Source organism: Gobius niger (genome assembly GCF_951799975.1).
Source record: "Gobius niger genome assembly, chromosome: 4".
Classification (NCBI taxonomy): domain Eukaryota; kingdom Metazoa; phylum Chordata; class Actinopteri; order Gobiiformes; family Gobiidae; genus Gobius; species Gobius niger.
Window position 1 is genome coordinate 9,112,013 of NC_136855.1, and position 21,822 is coordinate 9,133,834.

General features: G+C 39.6%; 1 protein-coding gene across 1 annotated transcript; it reads right to left on the minus strand.

Moving 5' to 3' along the window:
* Positions 1-5,102: 5,102 nt before the first annotated feature.
* Positions 5,103-19,418, minus strand: rab8b (RAB8B, member RAS oncogene family). Its single transcript, XM_079554567.1, has 8 exons — positions 19,091-19,418; positions 9,089-9,149; positions 8,943-9,003; positions 8,427-8,504; positions 6,595-6,684; positions 6,450-6,515; positions 6,079-6,129; positions 5,103-5,935 (listed from the first exon to the last, which is right to left on the minus strand). Exons 1-8 carry the CDS (start codon positions 19,212-19,214, stop codon positions 5,846-5,848), a joined length of 621 nt encoding a protein of 206 aa, XP_079410693.1. The 5' UTR covers positions 19,215-19,418; the 3' UTR covers positions 5,103-5,845.
* Between the last annotated feature and the right edge of the window lie 2,404 nt (positions 19,419-21,822).

Consider the following 21,822-nt stretch of genomic DNA (forward strand, 5'->3'; position numbering starts at 1 on the left):
AGCAATCCGAAACAGAAATATAATTAAAATATGAGGCAATTTTGCTCTGAGGCTGGCGACGAATGAAAACTCCCAGACCAAATCAGTAAGTTCTGCAAACACTTTCTATTTGTGCAATAAAATGCTGTAGAACAATCGAACCATCGGCCTTAATGGCGGCTAATCGACGTGAAAGGATGATCGCTACGAATTTGCTTGGACCAAATGCAGATTGGTGCAGGTTTTAGATATAAATATAATAATTTATTTAATGTTAAATTTCCTTTCCAGATCCCCTTGCCTTAAGTCTCTGTTAAAATTGCCATAACACTGTGAAAATTGCACTTGTGAAGTATCCATTTCCAGACGACTCACTGAAACAACCACATTTCAACAGGTCCAGTGTTTTCTTGTTCTTGAGTTGGCGACAAAGTCTGGACAAAAAGTAAATTATGGTCGAAGTGTGTTTTCCTAACGTCCTTAAATTTCCACTTTGCTTTCCACTCACCAGCCTTTTTCTGAATCTCAAAGACACTATTTTGAAATACAGTTCATAAAGCTGATGTAAATATATTTGTAAATTGTTGGGATTAAACAGAAGTGTTGAAAAGTGTGCCGTGTCGGTTTGTGCGTAATCCAGCTTTATGGTAAATTCTTAGTCATCCAAACGTGGGTGTCTTAGCAAAGGTTTTGATTTGTTTCCTGGGTGGTGGCCAAAAAAAAGTCCTGAAAACATCCCACAAAGTTGTAGAAAGCATGACATTTTTATTTGGTTGAAGAGATGCACTTCACTCTTCAGTCCGAGTTTCCCGATGCAACAATGATTGAATTTGTAGGTACAATCCAACAAACATCACGACACAAAGGTAAAGGCATCAACGTATAAAACTAAAACTTTTAAGACACAAATACAATGCGTTTTTTTTTTTTCTTCTTCGAAACACAATATTTGGTTCATGGATAAAATGAACTGAGGTTATTTGCATAGAGGTGATGGAAATACAAATGAACAATACTGGTTATAAGCGACAGTCAACATTTCCTACGGGAACTTTCACCTTTGCTCAGCGTCATGTTCACAAGCGTTTATAGTTGTGAATCAGCTGAATAAACTGGGTCTAAACCCAAACTCAACAAAACTAAACCCAGGGTCAGGGCCGTCGACAGACTCTCTGCGGCCCAGGGCTAGACAGTTTCACCCTCACACACACCCTCACCATTTTCAACGTCAAATATATTGATTGAACATTTATTTAAACTAAAAAATGTTGAAATATTTTTTTTTTTTTTTTTTTTTCAAATTGGCTTCAACAGTACAATTTCCGGCAAAAAGAAGAGAAATGCTATTGAAGTGTTTGGACCATAGTTTTTGTATATTTGACTATACGGATGCAGTAAGTACAGTATAGTTGAGAAATATATTTTCCAAAGAACGTAGATTTTATGCCAGTTAAATTCGAGGCTCTGCATGGAGTGTTGCATAGCGTCATGATGAAAACTTCCTGAGGTAACAACTGTTTCCTGTCTCTGTTTATTCCGAAGGAGAGAGAGCCGGGTCTTGGTGTGAATAAAAAAAAAAACTGTTTGTGGTAGGGATGCACCGATCTGCTTTTTAGAGCTCCCGATTTGATATTTTGACACTTCATCTGGCCGATACCGATCCGATAGTCTTGTTGTATTATTACATTTTTATATAATATATATCATTATATATTATAGCCTATGGATATTACAGTAGTTTCACCAGTTGGCTCTTTTTTTTTATAAACATGCACAGGGTTTGGCACGAGCTTTGAATTTTAAATTAGAACGTTTTTCAGAAGCAGGTGTAAGCGGCAGGTTAACGATAGACAAATTCATTAATATCGTCGTCCTGTGTGATGTGGACGTTGTTCTGTTATGATTGATTGTACTTTCTGTGATTTTATTTCGGCAGCTCCATCTGAATTCTGTTTTGAAAAGTGTCTTGTTAAGCCCATGAGTGCTGGGCACTTACTTATGTGCAAGACACAATAACAATAAATCAAACCAGTAGCCTCGCCGTAGATCTGTGGTCCTGGATCTGCAGGTTTACCACTGGACTGCGATAAACTTCGAAGCACTGCGGTGCGGTAAATCCATCCAGATCCATGACTGCAGCTTCACAGCCGTCTTTTGTATCGGACCCGTCCAGTCATCAAATCCGATCCGATCCTCTCAAAATGCCCGGATCGGCTACCGATACCGATACTGAATATCGGATCAGTACATCCCTAGTTTGTGGCAGGAAACATGCAGTGGTTTGATAGTTGCATGTTAAAACTTTACTTGGGACGTAATTACTTCAGACTTCTGTGTTTTTAACTGCGGCTGTTTTAGCCTTGAAGCTAAACGCTAACTCTACTATGACGCTAATAAATGTTTAAATAGAGCCACCGTCGGAACTCACTTTCATGAAACACAAACTGCTTCATTTGTTTATTTTTTGCAGTTTTTGTCTGGTTTTTAAATCTTCATTTCTGTTTAATTTAAGTTAAAATGTTGACAGGAAGTCGTCTTTACCCTACACTGGCAAACAGGAAGTTAGCCAAAACGATCCATGCACAGAGCTCATCCAGTGCTTTAAAAAAAAATGATGATAAAGGCCTTAATTTTGATACAAATATTAACTCAGTGACTTTTGGCTGCTGTTTAATGACCCGGGGAAACACTGTAATATAAATCCTGATCCTGGAGCAATGTCGACGGCCCTGCCCTGTTCTTCTAATATGAAAATGATCTTCTCACTCTCTTTCTCAATGTTAGAGCTGCTGAGATAACATGATCTAAACTATACGATAATGACATGTCATCGCCGGGTGATTGTGCAATGTGACACAACATGAATGAACCGCTGACATTCTCGTTCGGCAAACGCTCGACCCAAACACACGCGAAATAATCTCTAAACAATAATCTCATAAAGTGGCGTCTGAAAGAGGTTTGTTTGGGAAATAATACTGCATAAAAAAAATCTAAGTAAACAACACAAAAGACATTTTACAAAATAAAGACACAGGTTGGATATAAAACAGGTGGAGCTAAAATGATGGAAAAGTGGCAGATAAATTGTAAACTCCGATTTGGCATGTGTTTTCACAGGATTAGTCGAAACTTGTGCCAAAACATTTGCTCATGAATTTCAACAAAGGAACTCAGTTTCTCTTTTAGATTTTTTTTCTTAGGGACACACGTTGCTGCTGAGAACTAATAAAGCTTTCAGATTAAGGCTACAACTAATTAATATACAATTCAATTAATCTGTCAACCGCTTTATCAGTCAATCGATTAATAACTGAATGTCAAATATGGTGTTCTTAATAATTACGAGCTTTTGTTGTAAATTATTCAAAGCCACACAATCCAGGTTAAATGTTTTCTTATTGGGTTCGCTGCTGCAGTGGCTTCAAAAACTGATAAAGCTCAAATAATCACTTTCATCACTTTAGAGCAGTGGTTCTCAAACTGTGGTGCGTGCCAATGGTTTTCCTCAGGCTGTACTCGGGGGTCATTGTATCATCAGTGGGATTTCCATATTTTTGAATACAGGCGGCGTTAAAACAGTCTTCACTAAAAAACGTTGATCACAATATCTTATTTCCTCAATAGTAAATCAGGTGTGACAGGTTTGTACTTTAGTAATGTGGTGTTTTCTGGTTTAGACGTGGTTTACACCCAGTTTAGACAAAATTTACTCTAATCTAGGACTATTTTAGATCCGGCTTAGTCCCGATTTGACCTTGATCTAGGCCTGGTGGTACACGGAAGGGCAAGTATGTTACGATATGGTACTTGCTGTGAAAAGTTTGAGAAGCGCTGCTTTAGAGGGCAGTGATATTACATTTAGGAGGAGTGTGTACAAAGTGCTCAGTCAAAGCCACTTCTGGATATGTAAAAAACAAAAACAAATGTACTGCACATTTTCAGTGGTTAAATCAGAACATTAACGACAAACACAGTCACATGAAATGAAACGAAACCTTAAAATTCACAACGCTGCAGTCGAAGAGCGCATTTAACATCGAGTGGTTTTCCTTTGAGTGGTTTGAAAGTAACAAATGAAAAGTGATTATAAACAAGAAACAAAGAAAAGCCATTCACTTGCATTCTGACCAGATGGTGAAATAAAACTGGAGAAAGTGCAGAAGAAAACAATCGATAAAATGAATGTGTGACTGCGTTGGTTGTTTGCCATTTTGATATTGTGTCTAAAAACTTTAATAAATTGTAATTGCTACGGCAGTTTTCGACTCACATTCGTAAATATTGCACTTACAGAAACAACTATGAATTGTCAGTGTGTCATTGTCAGGCTCAATAGATTATACTTCTCTGCTATGTTTATGTAGATTTAAATTATTACTAACTAAGGCAATATATCGCCAAAGTATTATCACAATATTACTGATGCATTCTTTGCAAACACACCAAAGTACAAAACATACCTTGAAAATGAGCAAAAGTTCAGTTTTAGTCATGATTTGGTCCTGAATTAGCATTTTTTTCTTGAAATGGTTCAGAAAAATATTGCAATAACGCAGTTTTGAAGAAACCTGTCAAATATCAAATGTTTTCCATGACTAGAACTATATAGATTTTCAAATTGCACTTTTAGTTGAAATGACTGACCCAAAGGTTGGCCATTGTAAAAAACAAAGTAAAATCTTATAATGTATGTAGGGTTTTGTGTTGAAATGGCTAAACTGATAGTCAAATATGAGACAAAACCCTGTATGGGACACATTGCCTTTTTGTCAGTCAGTGTTTTTAAACTTTTAAACTTTTTTGTAAATCAAGAAAAACTTAAGACAAAGCTTCGACGCCTTTAAAACCATACAGCGACTTTGCTACACATCAGCTGCAGCTCTGTAGCCTGACCAGCCAAGTCCAGCTCGATCTTCTGAACTGTGTACGTAGGAGCTCTACGGGACATGTGTCGCCCAAACCGAAACATGTTCTGGGATTCCTCTTGCTTCTTGGAGATTTTAAAAGGCGAAATACGGGAGTGATCGTTCACAGAAGCGTTCGGACACTACAGTGTGTTGCATGTGTTTACCAGTAAATGCTCCAGTAAAAAGGCAGGTTCCTATGGTAATGTTCAAGCTCAAATACTTTGGTCTTGAGCAACTTTTTGATACTTTTGCTTGTGGGAATATTGTGGCTACTCTGCACACGTCCGAATAGGTCGAAGGCGAATCACACGCAGAGAAAACAACAACAGCGCAAACATCTGCAAAATCCACAGGAAAAGCCATTCGTCAGAGGTGAGAGAAGTCACAAAGTTTGCGCTGAAGGATGCGGGGACATTCGGGAGCGTCTTCCGCATTTGAAATATGCGCCACACATAAATGAGCATGATTGGTTCGTCCACAAACTTGGATGATTCGCTGTGAGGAGCGTCTGACTCGCCAGGCTATGTGGTGACTTCTCTACGCAGACCTTCTATCTCCACCTCCCTAAAGCCACTGGGGTGATAGAAAAGTTGAACATAAATTGCGAAAGTATAAAAGTTTCAAACAAAAACTGGCTTTGGTTTTGTGTAACAGTCTCCGTTGTTGATGTTTTTTTCTTCATGTAAAAAAAAACTTACTTTGATGCATCTGCTTCAAACTCATTGCGCAAAAATGTGTAAAAGAAAGTTTAATAAAGTCCATCAGAAGCACAAAAAAAGCACTCAAACGATAGCCTTCCTTCAACGTGTATTTCCATCTTGTTTTTCTCCTTCAAATTGTTTGGATAAGTTTGTGTTTTGCGTCTGTCGGAGGGATGCCCCGATGAAAAAGGCCTGTGTGGCGCACAAGGAGCGGCGGCCAATCAGAACGTCCCAGGACTTTGGGCCACGGCACGCCTACAAAAGGGAACATCTGAAAAAACTCTTCTTAGGGCGATTTTCCGTGATTTTGACCGGGCCTCCAGCGGCAGACGGGTTATTGTCGTTCTGAGGGGGGAAAGAAGAGAAAATGTAGATGCAATCCAAAGTATACAAAACAACATTTATCATTTTCAAACTGTGAAGAAGAGCTTATTGTGCCAACAGAAGCTGAATCTTCACAATAAGTACATTATATATATTCAACTCACCATTCTCCTGTTGAGTCTCGTCATAATGTCCCGGGCGAGGGTTAAAAAGGCCTGAAGAGGACGACAGGAGACACAAGTTATGAGAATTGTAGCTTATAAACCTACTTTTAGGCACCTCAGCGTTGATGTTTTGCATTTAAATCAAAAGACACTGATGAGTTAAGATCTGTTTTACGCAACAAAATCCAGGAAATACAGATCAAGGCACTTCAGTAGAAGAAACATCTAGAGTGAACAGGATTCTTCAAAACTGCATGAATCAAAACACTTCTCCAGGTGCATTTTCGATGAGGGGACATTTCAAATCTTGAAAAGCACAGTGTGTCCCCTGTAAGACCTATTTCATGTATAGAACTAGAGGGAGGACTCACTTCTTCGACGTTGATACTGGCCTTTGCGCTGGTTTCCAAAAACTTAATTCCATAATCTATCGCCAACTGAAAAGCAAACAGAAGCGTCAGAATCTGGACGTGTTTAGAGACGTTTGATTTATTCAGAGGTATAAACAGTTCGCACCTTCTCCCCTCGCTCTTTAGACACCTGTCGCTTGTCGTTCATGTCGCACTTGTTTCCCAGAACCATCCTCTCCACGTCTGACGAGGCGTGCTGCACAAAAGCAGAAACAACATGAAGCATTTCTGATAAGAAACAAGACAAGAGCATTCCGGGCACTGTACATAATTTTTTTTGTCCGACTGTAGAGTCAAATTCTGACAAAAGAGTTATTCCCTTTTTTACTATTATGGTTGCCCAATGCCCACACACAACAGTGTTTCCCCACCAGGGGCACGAGGACCCTAAAGATACTTGAGGACTTGACAGGGTGTACTTTGGAACACTTACAGATTGGAAAAAAAGGGGAATTGAACACTATTTAGGGAACTTGCAAATAGCACAAGGGATTTATTTCTAAATAAACTGCCACACCCTTGATGTAGGGCCGCATACTGAAGCGTACACAGGTGAAGGGCCATAGATCAGTAGTTAGTGCCGCAAAACCTTTGACTAGCAGAGGTTTAAATTGTGCCCCACACCTTTATTAATGCTCAAAACCTTCATGCCAGCTCTGTCTCACAGTAAAAGGTTAGTTGTTTGGTTAGAATTGTGTAGAACTATTACATTTCAAATAAAAAGGACTATCTCTGATGATGTGTCCCGATTCAGCAAGAAGGCAGAGGGCCACCAAAAATTGGTCTGAGGGCCGCATTTGGCAACCAGGCCGCACTTTGGACACCCTTTATGTGGGGGATACACGGACTACCACTGAAAGGTCCGAGGGGTCCGCAAGACAAAAAAGGTTGGGAACAAACATATATTTTACAACATACTTTTCTGGAGAAAAAAGTATGTTACCCTACAAAAAATGTAATAAGTCAGGTATAGGGCCTTTAATTCCCAAATTTCTATATAATTTGTAAAAAACAAAGACCCTATGACAACTGATGGTTCAGATGCATTTGAATGTTGAAGCTTAAAGCTTAAAGTGTTTGGTAAAAGGTAGGGATGCACCGATCAGATACTGGTATTGGATATCGGAGCGGATACTGGAAAAAATACGATATTATCGGGTATCGGCTACAAATATCCGATACTGAAGACAACCTTCACCAATTAAATCTAAGTGAACATAGGCATGCTGTATGCCTATAAAAATAATCTGCAGATTAATCGGTTACCAAAATAATCGTTGCAGCCCTACAGAAGACCATTCACACAGCAGCCACTTTTATTTAAGAAAGTCTCTTGATATCGGTTATTATCAGATAGTGGCAGATACTCACACCCCCAATATCAGTATCAGAAGCAAAAATGCTGCTTTGGTGCATCTCGTAAAAGGTTTTGCAAGATGAACTGGTAATTGCATGTATTGACCGCTTGTGTCCACTGGGTGTCAGCACACACTAAACTGTCGCCTATTGGAAAGTTCATTTTGCTTCAGTGTAAGAAGCAGGCTCAGTTTGTACCACACTGAATGTTTGATTTATTTGTTTGACCTTCTTTAACCGGGAAAGTCCAACTGAGAGTCCTAGCTTCAGAGGAGAACCTTATTGTACATGTTTTTAGGGGTAGGGGAAACCGGAGCACCCAGGGCAAATGAACAACATGCACACACTAAACAGAAAGACACTACAGGCATTGGACCTGGGACCTTCTTGTTGGGAGGTGAGCAGCCACGGGTGTGCAGACTGGGGCCTCTCTGAGTCTGTGTAAATAGGTTTCCTCCGGTCACCCCACTAAAAACATGTCCAATAGGTGCCTAATGCCACAGACTCTGAAGCCGGTCGCTGCTGATGCTAATGAGGATTCTACATGAACATTAAAGTTCTGGGTGCAGCTCTGCGTCTCACCTCCTCGATGTTCCTGATCCAGTTCTTGATGTTGTCGAAGGATTTCTCGTGGGTGATGTCATACACCAGCATGATGCCCTGCGCAGACAGGAAGTGAGGTCAGAGCGGACAGGAAATGACATCGGCACAGGAAGCACCAGCTCTAATCTCTCACGGGGACAAAGCACAGCCGAGGCAGAGGTCAGGAGTCAACGGCACCAACGTGTTCTCAGAAATACATTTGAGGAATATACAAGATCATGGCGAAGGACAGCCCGGTTAGCCGTTCGCTTTTTTTTGTTCCAAACATCATATTTCAACATTACTAACAGTTGCACATTGTATTAAACTGTTTATGAGCTGCAGCTGTTTGTGTCTGGCATCTTTTCAGAGAACATTGCGTTAGTTTCCTGCATCACATTGAACTTGAGCACAGCTTTTGCAACTTTGTATAATCTGAAACTCTCTAACAGTGCCATGTTTACAACGCACAACACTGCGACGTGCCAATTGCCATCATACAAATCCGTTACTCACCATGGCCCCTCTGTAATATGCCGTAGTTATGGTTCTGAAGCGCTCTTGCCCCGCTGTGTCCCTGGAACAACAAAACCACACGCATCATGTTACTGGAACTACAACAATGAATGGTGGACCCTCTGATCATACACACACACACTCACCATATCTGCAGCTTGATTTTCTTGCCGTCCAGCTCCACCGTCCTTATTTTAAAGTCGATGCCTAAAGAGTAAATTGAGACGGTCTTAAGTAACAGAACTAGACCAAGATGTTTACAGGGGAAAACGCTCAGAACGACACACTTCACCGCCGGTTATTAAGAAATCTGTTTTGCCAAATTTACATGCAAAATCTTGAAAGGATCAAGCTCAAATTCACTAGTGTTTTGGAGGCAGTGCTGCCTTCAGTGGACAGGTTCTACTTTCATAGATACTTAAAAAATACATATATACTTTATTTGGTCGGGACAGTTCATGTTAACACACATGGGTCTCAGGCATGTTAACCCAATGGTGGATTGTAGCCATAATTTCCATACGTTGCCCCAAACTCGCACTCTCCATAACACTCTCATTCATCCTGGCCTACATGTACATGTTTTTAGTGGTAGGGGAAGCCAGAGTGCCTGGAGGAAACCTACGCAGACACGGGGAGAACATGCAAACTCCACACAGAAAGGATGGAACCCGGGAGCTTCTTACTGTGAAGCACGAGTGCTAACCGCTGCACCACAGCGCACAAGATAATATATTATTATATGTATTATTCTGTATTAGTATTTTTATGACTTTGTTGACATCAGTCTGCCCAGGGACTACAGGTGGAAATTAGCACAAGTGCTATAACCTGGTACAATGCATCTCTCCCTTTGAGGTTAATGTATATTGTACACTGTCCCTGTTCAAATAAATAAATAAACTAAACTAACTAACTATAGGGTAAGACTTTTATTGATCTCACAATAGAGAAATTCACTTGTTTACAACTCTCAAGAACACTCAAATACTTGCAATAAAAGAACTATGCAATGTACAATCAGGTAAAGTGTATAAAGGTATCTTATGTACAGTGAATAAAAATACTTTAATAAAAAAAAAGGCGACACATTAGCGCAGCAGTTAGCGCTCTCGCTTCACAGCTAGAAGGTCCCGGGTTTGCTTCCCACCTGGACGGGGCCTTCCTGTGTGGAGTTTGCATGTTCTCCCCATGTCTGTGTAGCTTTCCTCCGGGTACTCCGGTTTACCCTAACACTAAAAACATGTACAATAGATTCCCCTCTGGGGCCAGGACTCCCCTGAAAAAACATTCTTCATCTCAGTGGGACTTTCCTGGTTAAATAAAGGTCAACTAAAATAAAGGGCCAAAAATACAAATATTGAATTTCAAACAGAATATGAAATATCAGCAAGAATTTACTTTACTTTACTTTAATTTTAAAGATGGTAGAGCAAAGTTCACTGTGTTGACAGGTTTCAAGCGCGACACTGTAGTCATTCACTTCCTTCTCGACAATGGCAAGCCACTATGTTAGAACAGCTGGTCTGGGGTAGACTGATCTGTACCATCGCCCCCTCCGATCACCACCATTCACACAAACTACACTCACACATGCAAGGTGGGTAAAGTGTCTTGCCAAGGACACAGTCTGCAGAGTCAAACCGCCAGCGTCTTGGATATACAGCACCATCTGAACCGCTGTGACCCCTTTTTCCAGGCTTTGTGCTGTCAGCATTTTTCTTATCTTGAAACAGATAGAACATCGATGTGGCATAAGCAATCTAGCTGTGGTTTATCAGCATTAACGTGACAGTAAAACTCCATGTTTGACCCAGAAAGTTTGAAATGTGCTTGTAAATGTGTCCCTGCAGTTTCAGGATGTGTTAGGAAAGTTAAACGCTCCCTCTGTCCCTGCTTGTGCCGCACAACTATGACCTGGATCGTGGTCAGAAACTTTCAAAAGATGACATGCCTTTTGTCAGATGCTTGAAGACAACGGTTAGTGCTTTATTTCTGCTGTTAGTCACTGGAGTCATTAGCATTTTTGGGACAATAAATACTTTGTACTGTCGCCGTCGTCACGCTTTGAGTTGTCGTTATATTCTTTTTATGACACACTCTCATATATTTGGGCAGGTCCGTTGCGTTTCCGAAGTTCCCTTTGAGCAGGAAGACCAACTGCTGACCACAAACTTTCATCAAGGACTCATCCTCCTTCCTCCTGCGGCTCCAATAACTCTGTCTGCACATGTATAAGGCCTTCACTCCACCCGGCACGGACACACGGGTCAACAAAACAAACGCTTTCTCCGCGGGGGCAGCTGGGCGTGTCCCGCTGCACAAGAGGATCTAGACACTTTATTATTTGTCCGAAATAGTAAATTGACTAAATATTTCCTCTTTCAAAATGTAGGGAGATTTGAGGGTGTGCTTCCTTCGGTCAGGGGTGATTTATGACCAGGAGGTTTGCTGGTTCAAACCCCTGCATTTCCTAGAAGTACAGAACAAGGGCTATAGGCCACGGATCTTACAAGAATAAAAAAAAAATGGAAAAGAAGAGCCCGAGACCTTCTTGCTGTAAGGCGACAACAAAGATATGTAAAGAACTTACACACACACTGTTTGGCTGCAAGTACATGACACAGTACGGCTTCACACATGGGACATTTATATTGAAAATTGGCCACAGTTATGGGCGGGGTTCCCATGGATACACACACGAGAATGCACATTATTGAAGGAACAACAGAACAGCGATGAAAACTTGTGTGAGCCGCGATAAGAACAATGTGTACAACTAATGCTTTTTGATGAGGTTTAGGGAATTATTCAGAGATGCCAAGGCAAATACTAGAAGAGGAAAGCAGCAGCTAAAAGACTTGTACCTGGTCTGTCTGGATTGGTCAGCTCCGGTTTGCATCTGTACTCTGTCCTCTTTCACAAACACTATATTGAATCGGATTGATTTTGATCTACCCATATATATAGATATAACAAAATAACAGTGTGGTATTGTTAAAAAATACCAAATCTAGTATCGGTATCAGTCTCAGAACAACTCCTTTGCTAACCACGGCTGAGGAAAGTTGCAAAGTTCCCCCTGAATGATTAGGATTTTGAGAGCCTTCCGCATTTGAGTAGACACATTACAAATTTGCATCTGATTGGAGTGATGGAAAAACATAAAAGTAGCTGACTGGTCCGGCTACGGTAAAACAGGTCATAACATCACCAAAGAATTCCTGAACTATTGGCTCGATGGTGTCCAATGAAGGCGATTGATCTCTTTCTGACAGCCTTACAAATGTCACCAACGTACACCAGAGTGTCCATCGCAACCTCCTTTCTAAACCTCGGCTACTCGGACAAAAGCAAAGTGGGTGAAGAGTCGCTCAGATTTCGTATTGAAACGGATTTGTATGATTTTCCTTTCCTCTCATTCTTCTGAGCGGCCGCACTGTAACCAGGAAGTGAAACTGAGCTGAGGTTGGTTGTTACGGAAACACGCTCGCCGAGGTCAATGAACTTGAACGACTGTCAGAAAAAGCGTACTCAACATTGAAAACTCATAAAGAGGCCATTCTCCCTTTTATGCAGCAGCAACATTGACATATATCTGACAAGCTCGCACTGCGGTAGTTTTCGCCTCACAGGGAAACCACACTGTGCAACGATTGTGTTGTTCTATTCACATGAATTGAATTTTATTCATCTATATCTGCTGGTGGTTAAAGGTTGACTACTTTATACAGCAGCATGCCCAAACACGCTTTCCCATTCTGACAGGACAATGACCAGTGTAGGCTTCAAAACAAAACGGAAATTGTCGTTGGTAAGTTAGTTAGACTTTGTCAGACATTTTTCATCTTGTTTTGGCTTTTTTTTTCACCTGCTGTTGGCTCCAAACATAATCAGTCAAAGATAGATTTTAGCATTTGAGCAATATTTTCACATATATGAACTATCATTTCTTATTGATTTTTGGCTTGTATGCTTTGTTAGACTTTTTTTATTAGGCAAAAAAGGGGTTAAGAGCAAGGAAAGGCATTTGGCTAATTATTAAATGTATTTTTAGCAATCCTTCAATTGAATAGATTTCCTTCTCAAAAGGCCCAAACACTCACCTCTATGTGTGGGAGTCTCACGATTCGATACAATACATGCCTTACGATTATCTCACGATACGCCGATACTGCGATAATCGATATATTGCACAAAAATGACCAACGATACATCACGATAAAAAAACAACTTACAACTTTTAACCTTAATTTTAACATACCACATATTATTCATAATTTATATTTCTTTTCATGTGCTTCGTACCCCTTTTTTCTGTCTATAAATGATCCCTGACTTACACACAGAAAATGGGTGTATGGATCTGTCAGTGACTTCATTTACATCTAAATAAACAAGAAACCACAGTCCTATTTAAAAAGGAATAAATCAACCCCAAATTAATCTTATAAATATAAAAACTATCATTAAAAGTAATTTATTTGTGTGACAGTGTTTGGTCCAAGTCGTTAAAACTGTAGTGCTGCCCCCTACTGTCCTGTCTGAATTCTTGATTATTGTTGGCCTCTATTGAATGTGAAATCAGATCATTTTGGTGCTTCAACTGCTTACACAAAGTCATTTCTTGCTCATCGCTGATTGCTTTTGTGTTTAACTTGATCTTCTGGGTGAAAGTCCTTAACCGACCAAAATCATGCCAATTCTGGACATCATTTTGAGGGGAAAAGCGTCAAAGAAAGTTCAGGTAAAGAAAAAGACCTTCAATCCTTCCCCCAATCCTACATTTCCATCAGTGTCCCTTCGCTTGTACGCAATGTTAGTTTTGATCTCCTGTTGTTTATTGAGTAAAGTTCAGCCCAGCTCTCGGTGACATTTACTGCAGCCGCATCGGGAACGAGTCCGACACAATAATAAATGTCAAACAAATACCACGGGCCTGACGCACAAACGTTTATGGACACTCCAACTCCCCGAAATCAAACTCGTTCCTGCGCATCTGATAATTTGCGGTGCATTGCGCAACCATTTGAGACGGCAGACAAGTCCGACGCCAACACCCCTTTGACTTCTTCTCTGCACCTTTGTGGCCCAATCGACTGGTGTGTTAACGTGACAGCATTATTATGGGCCTGCAGCCTGTATTGGAGACGGTTCATAGTTTTCAGGTGACATCATGCCGGGCCGCTCACTGGAGGCAATGCGTTATCTCATGCTCGTGTTTACTTGAGCTGGGAAATTTGGGGGGAAATCTGTGTAATTGCAAGAAAACTGAATTATGAACTGCTGTGCATTTCATAATATGTTAGTAATTTGAGTTAGCTGGTTTAGTAAATGAGACCGGACATGCATGAACCGACTGCAATTTTAGACTTTATTCATTTCAACAAGAAATATAATTTACGTTTTAGTATCTATTCAAGAGCATTAAAGATTAGTGTTTTTGATCTGGTTTGCTCATAATTTAGCCCAATTTGGGGCTCGGTTATACCCTTTTAAGGCCTGGTTTGGTCCTGATTTGATCTTGATCTACACTTTGCGGTCAAATAAGGGATGGTCGGGTCAGTCACAATCAAACCGTTTTGTGTTTGTGCAAGTAACTTTCATTGGTCTCTCTTGTACTAAATTTTCGCAACTTGACCAACATTGTCAAGATTTGTGGATTTTTGTATACCATCACGAAAACCATAAAATCATAATTGAGTAAGGATTGAATTTATTTATTTATCTATTTGATGGGGACAAGTGCGAACAATCAACATGTACCACACACTACATTTATAGCCAAGGCTAATTCTGAATGTTTGTCAGTGCTTTTCAAACAAACAATTTTCATTTATGGTAAAGGTATTTTTTTTTTGACCCGGGTGTGAAAAGTTTGAAAAGCACCAGAACAGCCAATGGAGACTGGATATTGTTATTTATGGAGTAGGACATAACCTCAATATTTGCAGCAAGGCTCTGGTTTTAGAAAAATCCTAAAAATGCAGGTGACACATCAGACACAATTTTTGCTAAAACATTTAACACAATTATATTTAAGATTGTGTTAAAGATTGTGACCAGATTTCTTTAGTTTGGCCATTTTTGTGATGTTTATAGTTCCTCTTCCTTATTGGACATCGACAGGAAGTGACATAGATCAAGGCGTTTTAAACTGTTGCCGTGCCAACCATGTTAAGTCAATGGGAACTGAGCGAGTAAAAAACTGCAATGGAACTTTACCTCTATATATACAGACGGCATCTCTGGAATCACCCATATAATGTCAAAAAAATATATTGTCATGTTTGAAAACAGTTAAGGGGGAAAACAATTGAGAAAAATCTAAACTTTCTCTAATTATAAAAAAAAAAAACACCAACAAATGCTGAATTATGAACATAGTTTTCTACTAAATAAAGATACAAAGACATGGGGAGGAGCAAACAGCCCATAAATACATAAACAACATATGCTAATGCTAACGGCTAGCTAGCACTTGCTACGACTGCCTTTTTTTTTCCACTTCTACTGAACAATCTGCTGTGGAAAAATATCCATATGGGCCCCATTCACACTTGACTTTATTTATGTGTGATAAATAAGTTCACATTCCACCAGAAAATGGCTAAAAAGAGTGGAAAAGTTGTGTTTCCCAAAAGATTCTATTTTCCCCCTCGGCGAAGCCACGCCCCCTTCTATGATGCAATGCCGTCTGTATCTATGTTACTTCTTGTCTATAGCTTCAAAAAATAACTATATTTTTATTTAATGTTTGAAGCTACAGGCATTTCTTCATTAAAACTGCTGCTTCAAGCAAATAAAAAATATGATTATGCAACTGATGAACTTGCAACTGATAAAAAAACCTGTCATGAACTTTCACAGCATGTGTTTTCCCTGAAAAGTACAGGAAGTACAATTAGATTTGCGAATCATGTTTGAAATCAAGATTCAGTTTGAACTGCTATAAGTTTGTAACAAAACCTTGTACTTATTTTCCATCTAATTGCAACCACTGGCACTGCAATTACTTTTGGATCAATCTTGCAGGCTGCATGCTCAGACTAAGATGCTTTGTAACTGTCAGTGAAAGCCAACATGGTGCAACCTGAAATCTAAGCACTGCCTATTGTCTTGCCATAGGACAAATGGCTGTACATTGTCTGTACGAATTTCCTGAATGCATGACACTTAGATCGGGCACTTCCCTGTTCCTTCAGTGTGACAGAGGTCAGCTGACACCCACGAGTCCGGACACAGAGCGGCCACTGTCCACACGCCACAAAGCATCATGGGAAATACTTTACTATGCTCCAAAACAACTGGAAACGATGGTCAAACAGACGGAGCAAGACTGAGCCACTCAGTAGAAACTCTGATTAGTAACTCGTTGCAGGTCCAAGTGATGACAGCAATGATCGCTGACATGGGACGTTTTTCAGAGTTTGGGGAATATTTGGGAACCAAATATGGGTTTAACATCCTACTTATTTGATGATGGTTAACTAACATTTCTGAAATAAGGTCTTGTTTAGATACAATGTATAGAACAATGAGACATGGTTCATTGACCATCGTGATGTTATAACAAAAAACAACAACAAAAAGTGCATCCTAGGACCAAATACTCTTAATTTCTTTATTTGTGTTACTGGAGAACACTCAGACCCCATGATTAAAGAATATTACAACACTAGTATTTTGTACAAAACAATCGGAGTTTTAACCACCGTGGAGAAGCTCAGTCCCCCATCTTTTGACTGGGAAATGATACACTGCAAATCTTACTACACATTGCTTAAATTCAATCAACACTAGAGCTGTCCAATTTAATATGTTGTATTCTTATTGTATCTATTGTATCTGATAGGGAGCGGCAAATTCATGTCATACATTGCACATGAACCGGTCAAATAAACGTATTAAAGAAAAACTAAAGGCCCTTTGGAATCTTGAAATCCCGGACGATGATTCTGGCTAAAGCTCTCGGGGTGGCTGAAATGCAGATGATAAAACTACAGGGCCAAAAAAAAGATGTCTACAAATGCAAAAAAAAACCTTACATGCATGATTCTTTTTTATTTTTCTGTACACTGAACAATTGCTTTCTATCTGGAAGTAAATTATGCCTATAATGGAATTATTTTTTATGTCTTTCTTTGCAAATCAACTTGTGACTTGATACTTCTGATAGAGCAGACATTATTGCGGTAAAGCAGGTGAGACTGGAGTGTTTCCTGTCAGAGACTCTTCCTCAGGAAACAGGAAGTGGCTTTATGCTCTGCTGTCACTGATGAGACATACGTCAGGAGGACTTCGACTCTAGTTGGTTTTGCATATGACTTATAAGTTCATCTGGGAAGTAAAAGCCAGTGAACGTAATATAATGTGTCAGAGTAATACAATTAGCATCCGTAGGCTCATTGGTTCGGACGCATCTATTTTTCTTTTATTACTGAGATGAAAAATGATAATCTGTCAGATGGATTTGCGCTCCAGTGCTTTTTTATCACAATATGCCAAAATAGAAAATGTAGTCTGCTTTTAAATTGTGTATTAAGGCAGTGTTTCCAAAACCAGGGCAACGGAAACCCCTATAGAAAACACATTTAAGGGTGAAAGCAAAAAAGGTGCAAGATGGTGGGGGAAATGCGTAATACTTGACTATATGTAGGCTATTTGGAGCATGCATGATATTGCTGGCAACAGTATAATCCAAAATGTCCTGTACCTGTAGACTAAAACTTATTTTTAACATTTAGCATTCTTCAAATTAGAAAGTATTGCAATGATACATAACTGTCTGTCACGGTATTAAATATATTTTTTAGGTTGGCTACTTTCTAGACAAAAATGGTTTTGGGGGAAGTCGAGACAAAGGAGGATGGGAACAACTTTTAAAAGCACCCTCGTCACCTCTAATTTTGGACAGCCCGGTCTGGAGAAACGCTCTCCAATTACCCCCGTCCAGACCTGGCTCTTCAAAACGCCGCACTGTGACTTTAATAAACACCTTACTTATTTCTTATTAATGCCTGTGTCCACTTCATCTGTGTGTCTAAGCGCAAAACATTCACTCTTTTACCACTACTTCATTTGTAAAGACAGAAGTTGGTTGAACACCCGGAGTGGGGGAGTCTTTCGCCATCACTTTTTTTTTTTTATGGCCGATTCCTTTTTTAAACATTTTATATTTCTGGTAAAAAAATATATGTTCCCTCCCTCTAACACATTCCTAAATTCAGCCCCACTATGCAACCTTTACAAGATTTGAGTGTCTCTCCTTAAAAGGCTGTATGCACCATAGAGATTACAGAGTATTTGATTTACACTCACATTACCCAGACTGAACCAGGTCTCATCTAGGACTAAATCAGGTCTGACCCAGGACATAAACAGGCTACACAGGCCTTCAGAAGAGCTAAACAGGGGCTGACTTACGGAACCAAGACTTTAGGAAAACTGCACGGGATTTGGACTTTTGATGTCCAGCATAAGGACTAAACCAGGACTAAAGAGAGATTTGACCAGGCACAACCGAAGACAAAACCAAAACACATCATGACAAGGGATGCCATATGTTTCACCTTACCTAAATGGTTATTAACGGTGAACTACCGACTCATTGTACATTATATTCTATATAAATAAGAGCCTTTTTCCAGAAATAGTAATAAACCAAATTCAAATTCAAAACAAATGGCGGGTATGCACATTTTAAATCTACATTGACATGCCACAGAATGTGCATGTCAGGCTCCCTTTCTAAGGATAACACTGCAGACTTGCCACTCAATTTGCTGCTGTTCTGTGGTGGAATGCTGACTGCTTTGTTGTTGTGACATCACATGCATAACCTCTACTTACAGACTTGCAACATATTTATTTATTTCCCCCCTAATTCAATTGGATCTCAGATGATACTTTTATTCTCTTTCTTCCATACAGTTTAACGATTCATTTTTAATCTTTTAATCGCTTTCGCTGATGACGGCGATTAATCGATTGACCGGTTAATCACGAACACCACCCCTTCTCATGACAAAACCAAACCAGGGCTAAATCTGGCTTTAACCAAGTCAAGCCCAAGACAAACCCAGACCAAAACAGGTCAAAAGCAGGACTAAACTCAAACATAGTGAAAGTTTGAAGTCTTTTCTCACCGATAGTGGAGATGAAGGTTGTGTTGAAGGCGTCCTCGCTGAATCGGAACAGCAGGCACGTTTTGCCGACGCCGCTGTCTCCGATCAGCAGCAGCTTGAACAGATAGTCGTAGGTTTTGGCCATGGCTCTGTTTGCGGCTCCGCGGCCTCTGGGACACTCCTCTCCCCGTGCGACACGCTCTGTGCCCGGTCAGTCCCCGCCGCTGTCGCCCCTTCTTCAGTCCGTGGCGGTGGAGGGAGGGAGGGTGCACACACTGGGATCACGGGTGCAGGGTTACACCTCTCTGGGTTTTCCCGAAACAGGACCGACCGACGGAGGCGAGCAGGAAACGCATCAACGTGAAGCCACAATCAGGCAACGGCGATAAACGTCCGCTACTAAATTTACAAAATAAAATGTGGATAAAGAACAAGAAACGGCACCACATCGGGCTTGGCTAAATCGTAGAAGTAACGTTTTTTATTTAGGAGAGATTAGCAATCATTTTCTTCAGTGGCAGATCGTTGCCATAGAAATCCACCATTTACGCCGGAGGAAAATGTCCTCGTGGGTAGTTTGCACTCTATATGACTGGAATAAGCGGAAAAACAATTAAAATTATAAGTAGATCTGGTTTAAACACATAAATTGTACCGATTTTTTTTTTTTTTTATTAGGCAATGTATAGTACAGTAGTACAGTAGTGTAAAAAACATTGAAACAATAATAATACACAACATTTTACAGTAGTTGCACATGGAAATCATCTTTAGAGATTAAAACAATGCTTTGCTGGACCAGTGCAGGATCATAAAAAACAAACAGTAAGAAGAAAGAGAGGACAGGAAAGCAAAGGGAAAAAAAGGGAAATAAATAAATAATGATGAAAAAAATTCTAACGCTAGGGGGTTTCAGTATTTAAATGAAGACATTCAAAGCTGTACAGCACTCAACAGTCTTAATTGCCTTCTGTTTTTCAGAAAAATTAATTGAGAGAATGTATTGTTTGAAGCCGTTATAAAAGGCAGAGAAACATGGCCTTTTCCCGGAAAATTTACAAGAGTGAATATGATGCTTTGACATCAATAATAAGAGATTAATTAAGTAAATAGAGTTACTGTTTTGTAAACTAGATTCAAACAGACCAAACAATACACTCTTCCAATGTAGAACAAAATGCTTTTCAATGTTTTCATGAATGAAGGCACAGAATTTTTGCCAAAATAATACAACACTTGGACAGTACCAGAAAAGATGCACAATGGTTTCAGGATATACTTTACAAAAGCTACAATCAATATCAATTTCTTTCTTAAATCTGTTTTTAATGTAACATTTAGAAGGATAAAATCTGTGAATAAGTTTAAAGGATACTTCCTTTACTTTGTTTGTAACTAAATATCTATTGGACAAAAGCCAGACCTTCTTCCATGGTATATCATCCACAAACACATTCCAGTGAGAAATGGCACTGGGTATTGTTGTTATTTCTCTTTGGAACATGGTTCTTATAGCACGATTGTTATTGGTAGGGTTATTAGCTAGGCAAACCCTTCCTGCAAGTGTATCCTTAGGTAATAGAAGAGATAGTTTTTGAGAGTCAATCCTGTACTGACTCTTAAATAGCATGCATACACCGGTAGGGATGGCTCCAAAAACCTTTGCATAATCACCTGGGGATACAGGGATAGTGTATTTTCTAAGAAATTCATCATATGTAAGCAATAACCCCTCCTCATTAAAAAGTTGATCAACCCAGTTGATGTTGTTTTGAAACCAGTATTCCAAAAAGAGAGATTTACGTTTGTATAAAATGTCTTTGTTGTTCCATATTAAGTAGTTGTGAGGAGAAAAATTGTGTTTGTAGATGAGAGACCATGAAAGAAAAGCCTGACGATGGAAAGCCGACATCTTCACAGGAATTTTATCAATATCGAAATTACAAGTAAGAAAAAAGTTAATGCCACCTAGTTTGGATAATAAATGGTAGGGAATAATATTCCATACTGAAGTTGGGTTTTTAAAGATTTGTTTTATCCAATTAATTTTAAATGTGTTATTTAGAGTTTGAAAATCCAAGAAGTTCAGCCCGCCACTTTCATAAGGATTCATAACAACTGCTTTTCTCATATAGTGGGTTTTACCTTTCCATACAAAGTCAAATAGAATTTTATCAATTTCCTTGAGGGTCTTGTCACTAAGATGAAGAGCTAAGGCTGCATATGTTAGACGCGAGATTCCCTCTGCCTTAGTGAGGAGGACTCTCCCTCTTAACGACAAATCCCTCAAGAGCCACTGATTCAATTTTCTCTGTGTTTTTTGTATGATTGGGTTAAAATTAGAAGTGCTTCTTTTGCTTTGGTCCTTACTGATTAAAATACCCAAATACTGTACTTCACGTTTAACTGGGATGTTAAAGATTTCAGATTTTTTGCATTCTTTAATTGCCATAATTTCACATTTTTTTAAATTCAGGCACAAACCGGACGCCTCTGAAAACTCCTGAATTACATTGATGGCTACAGAAATTTGACTCTCGTTTTTCAAGAATAATGTAGTGTCATCTGCTAATTGTGTTATGAGTATTTCTTTACCTATGAGAGAGATTCCCTCTACAGCCTTGGCTCGGATGTGATATGCCAAAAGCTGTGCCACAATTAAGAAGAGGTAAGGGCTCGTTGGGCACCCTTGTCTTATACCACGAGCTATATTGAATCTTGGGGATGTGCCACCAGAGAGTTTGATGGAACTG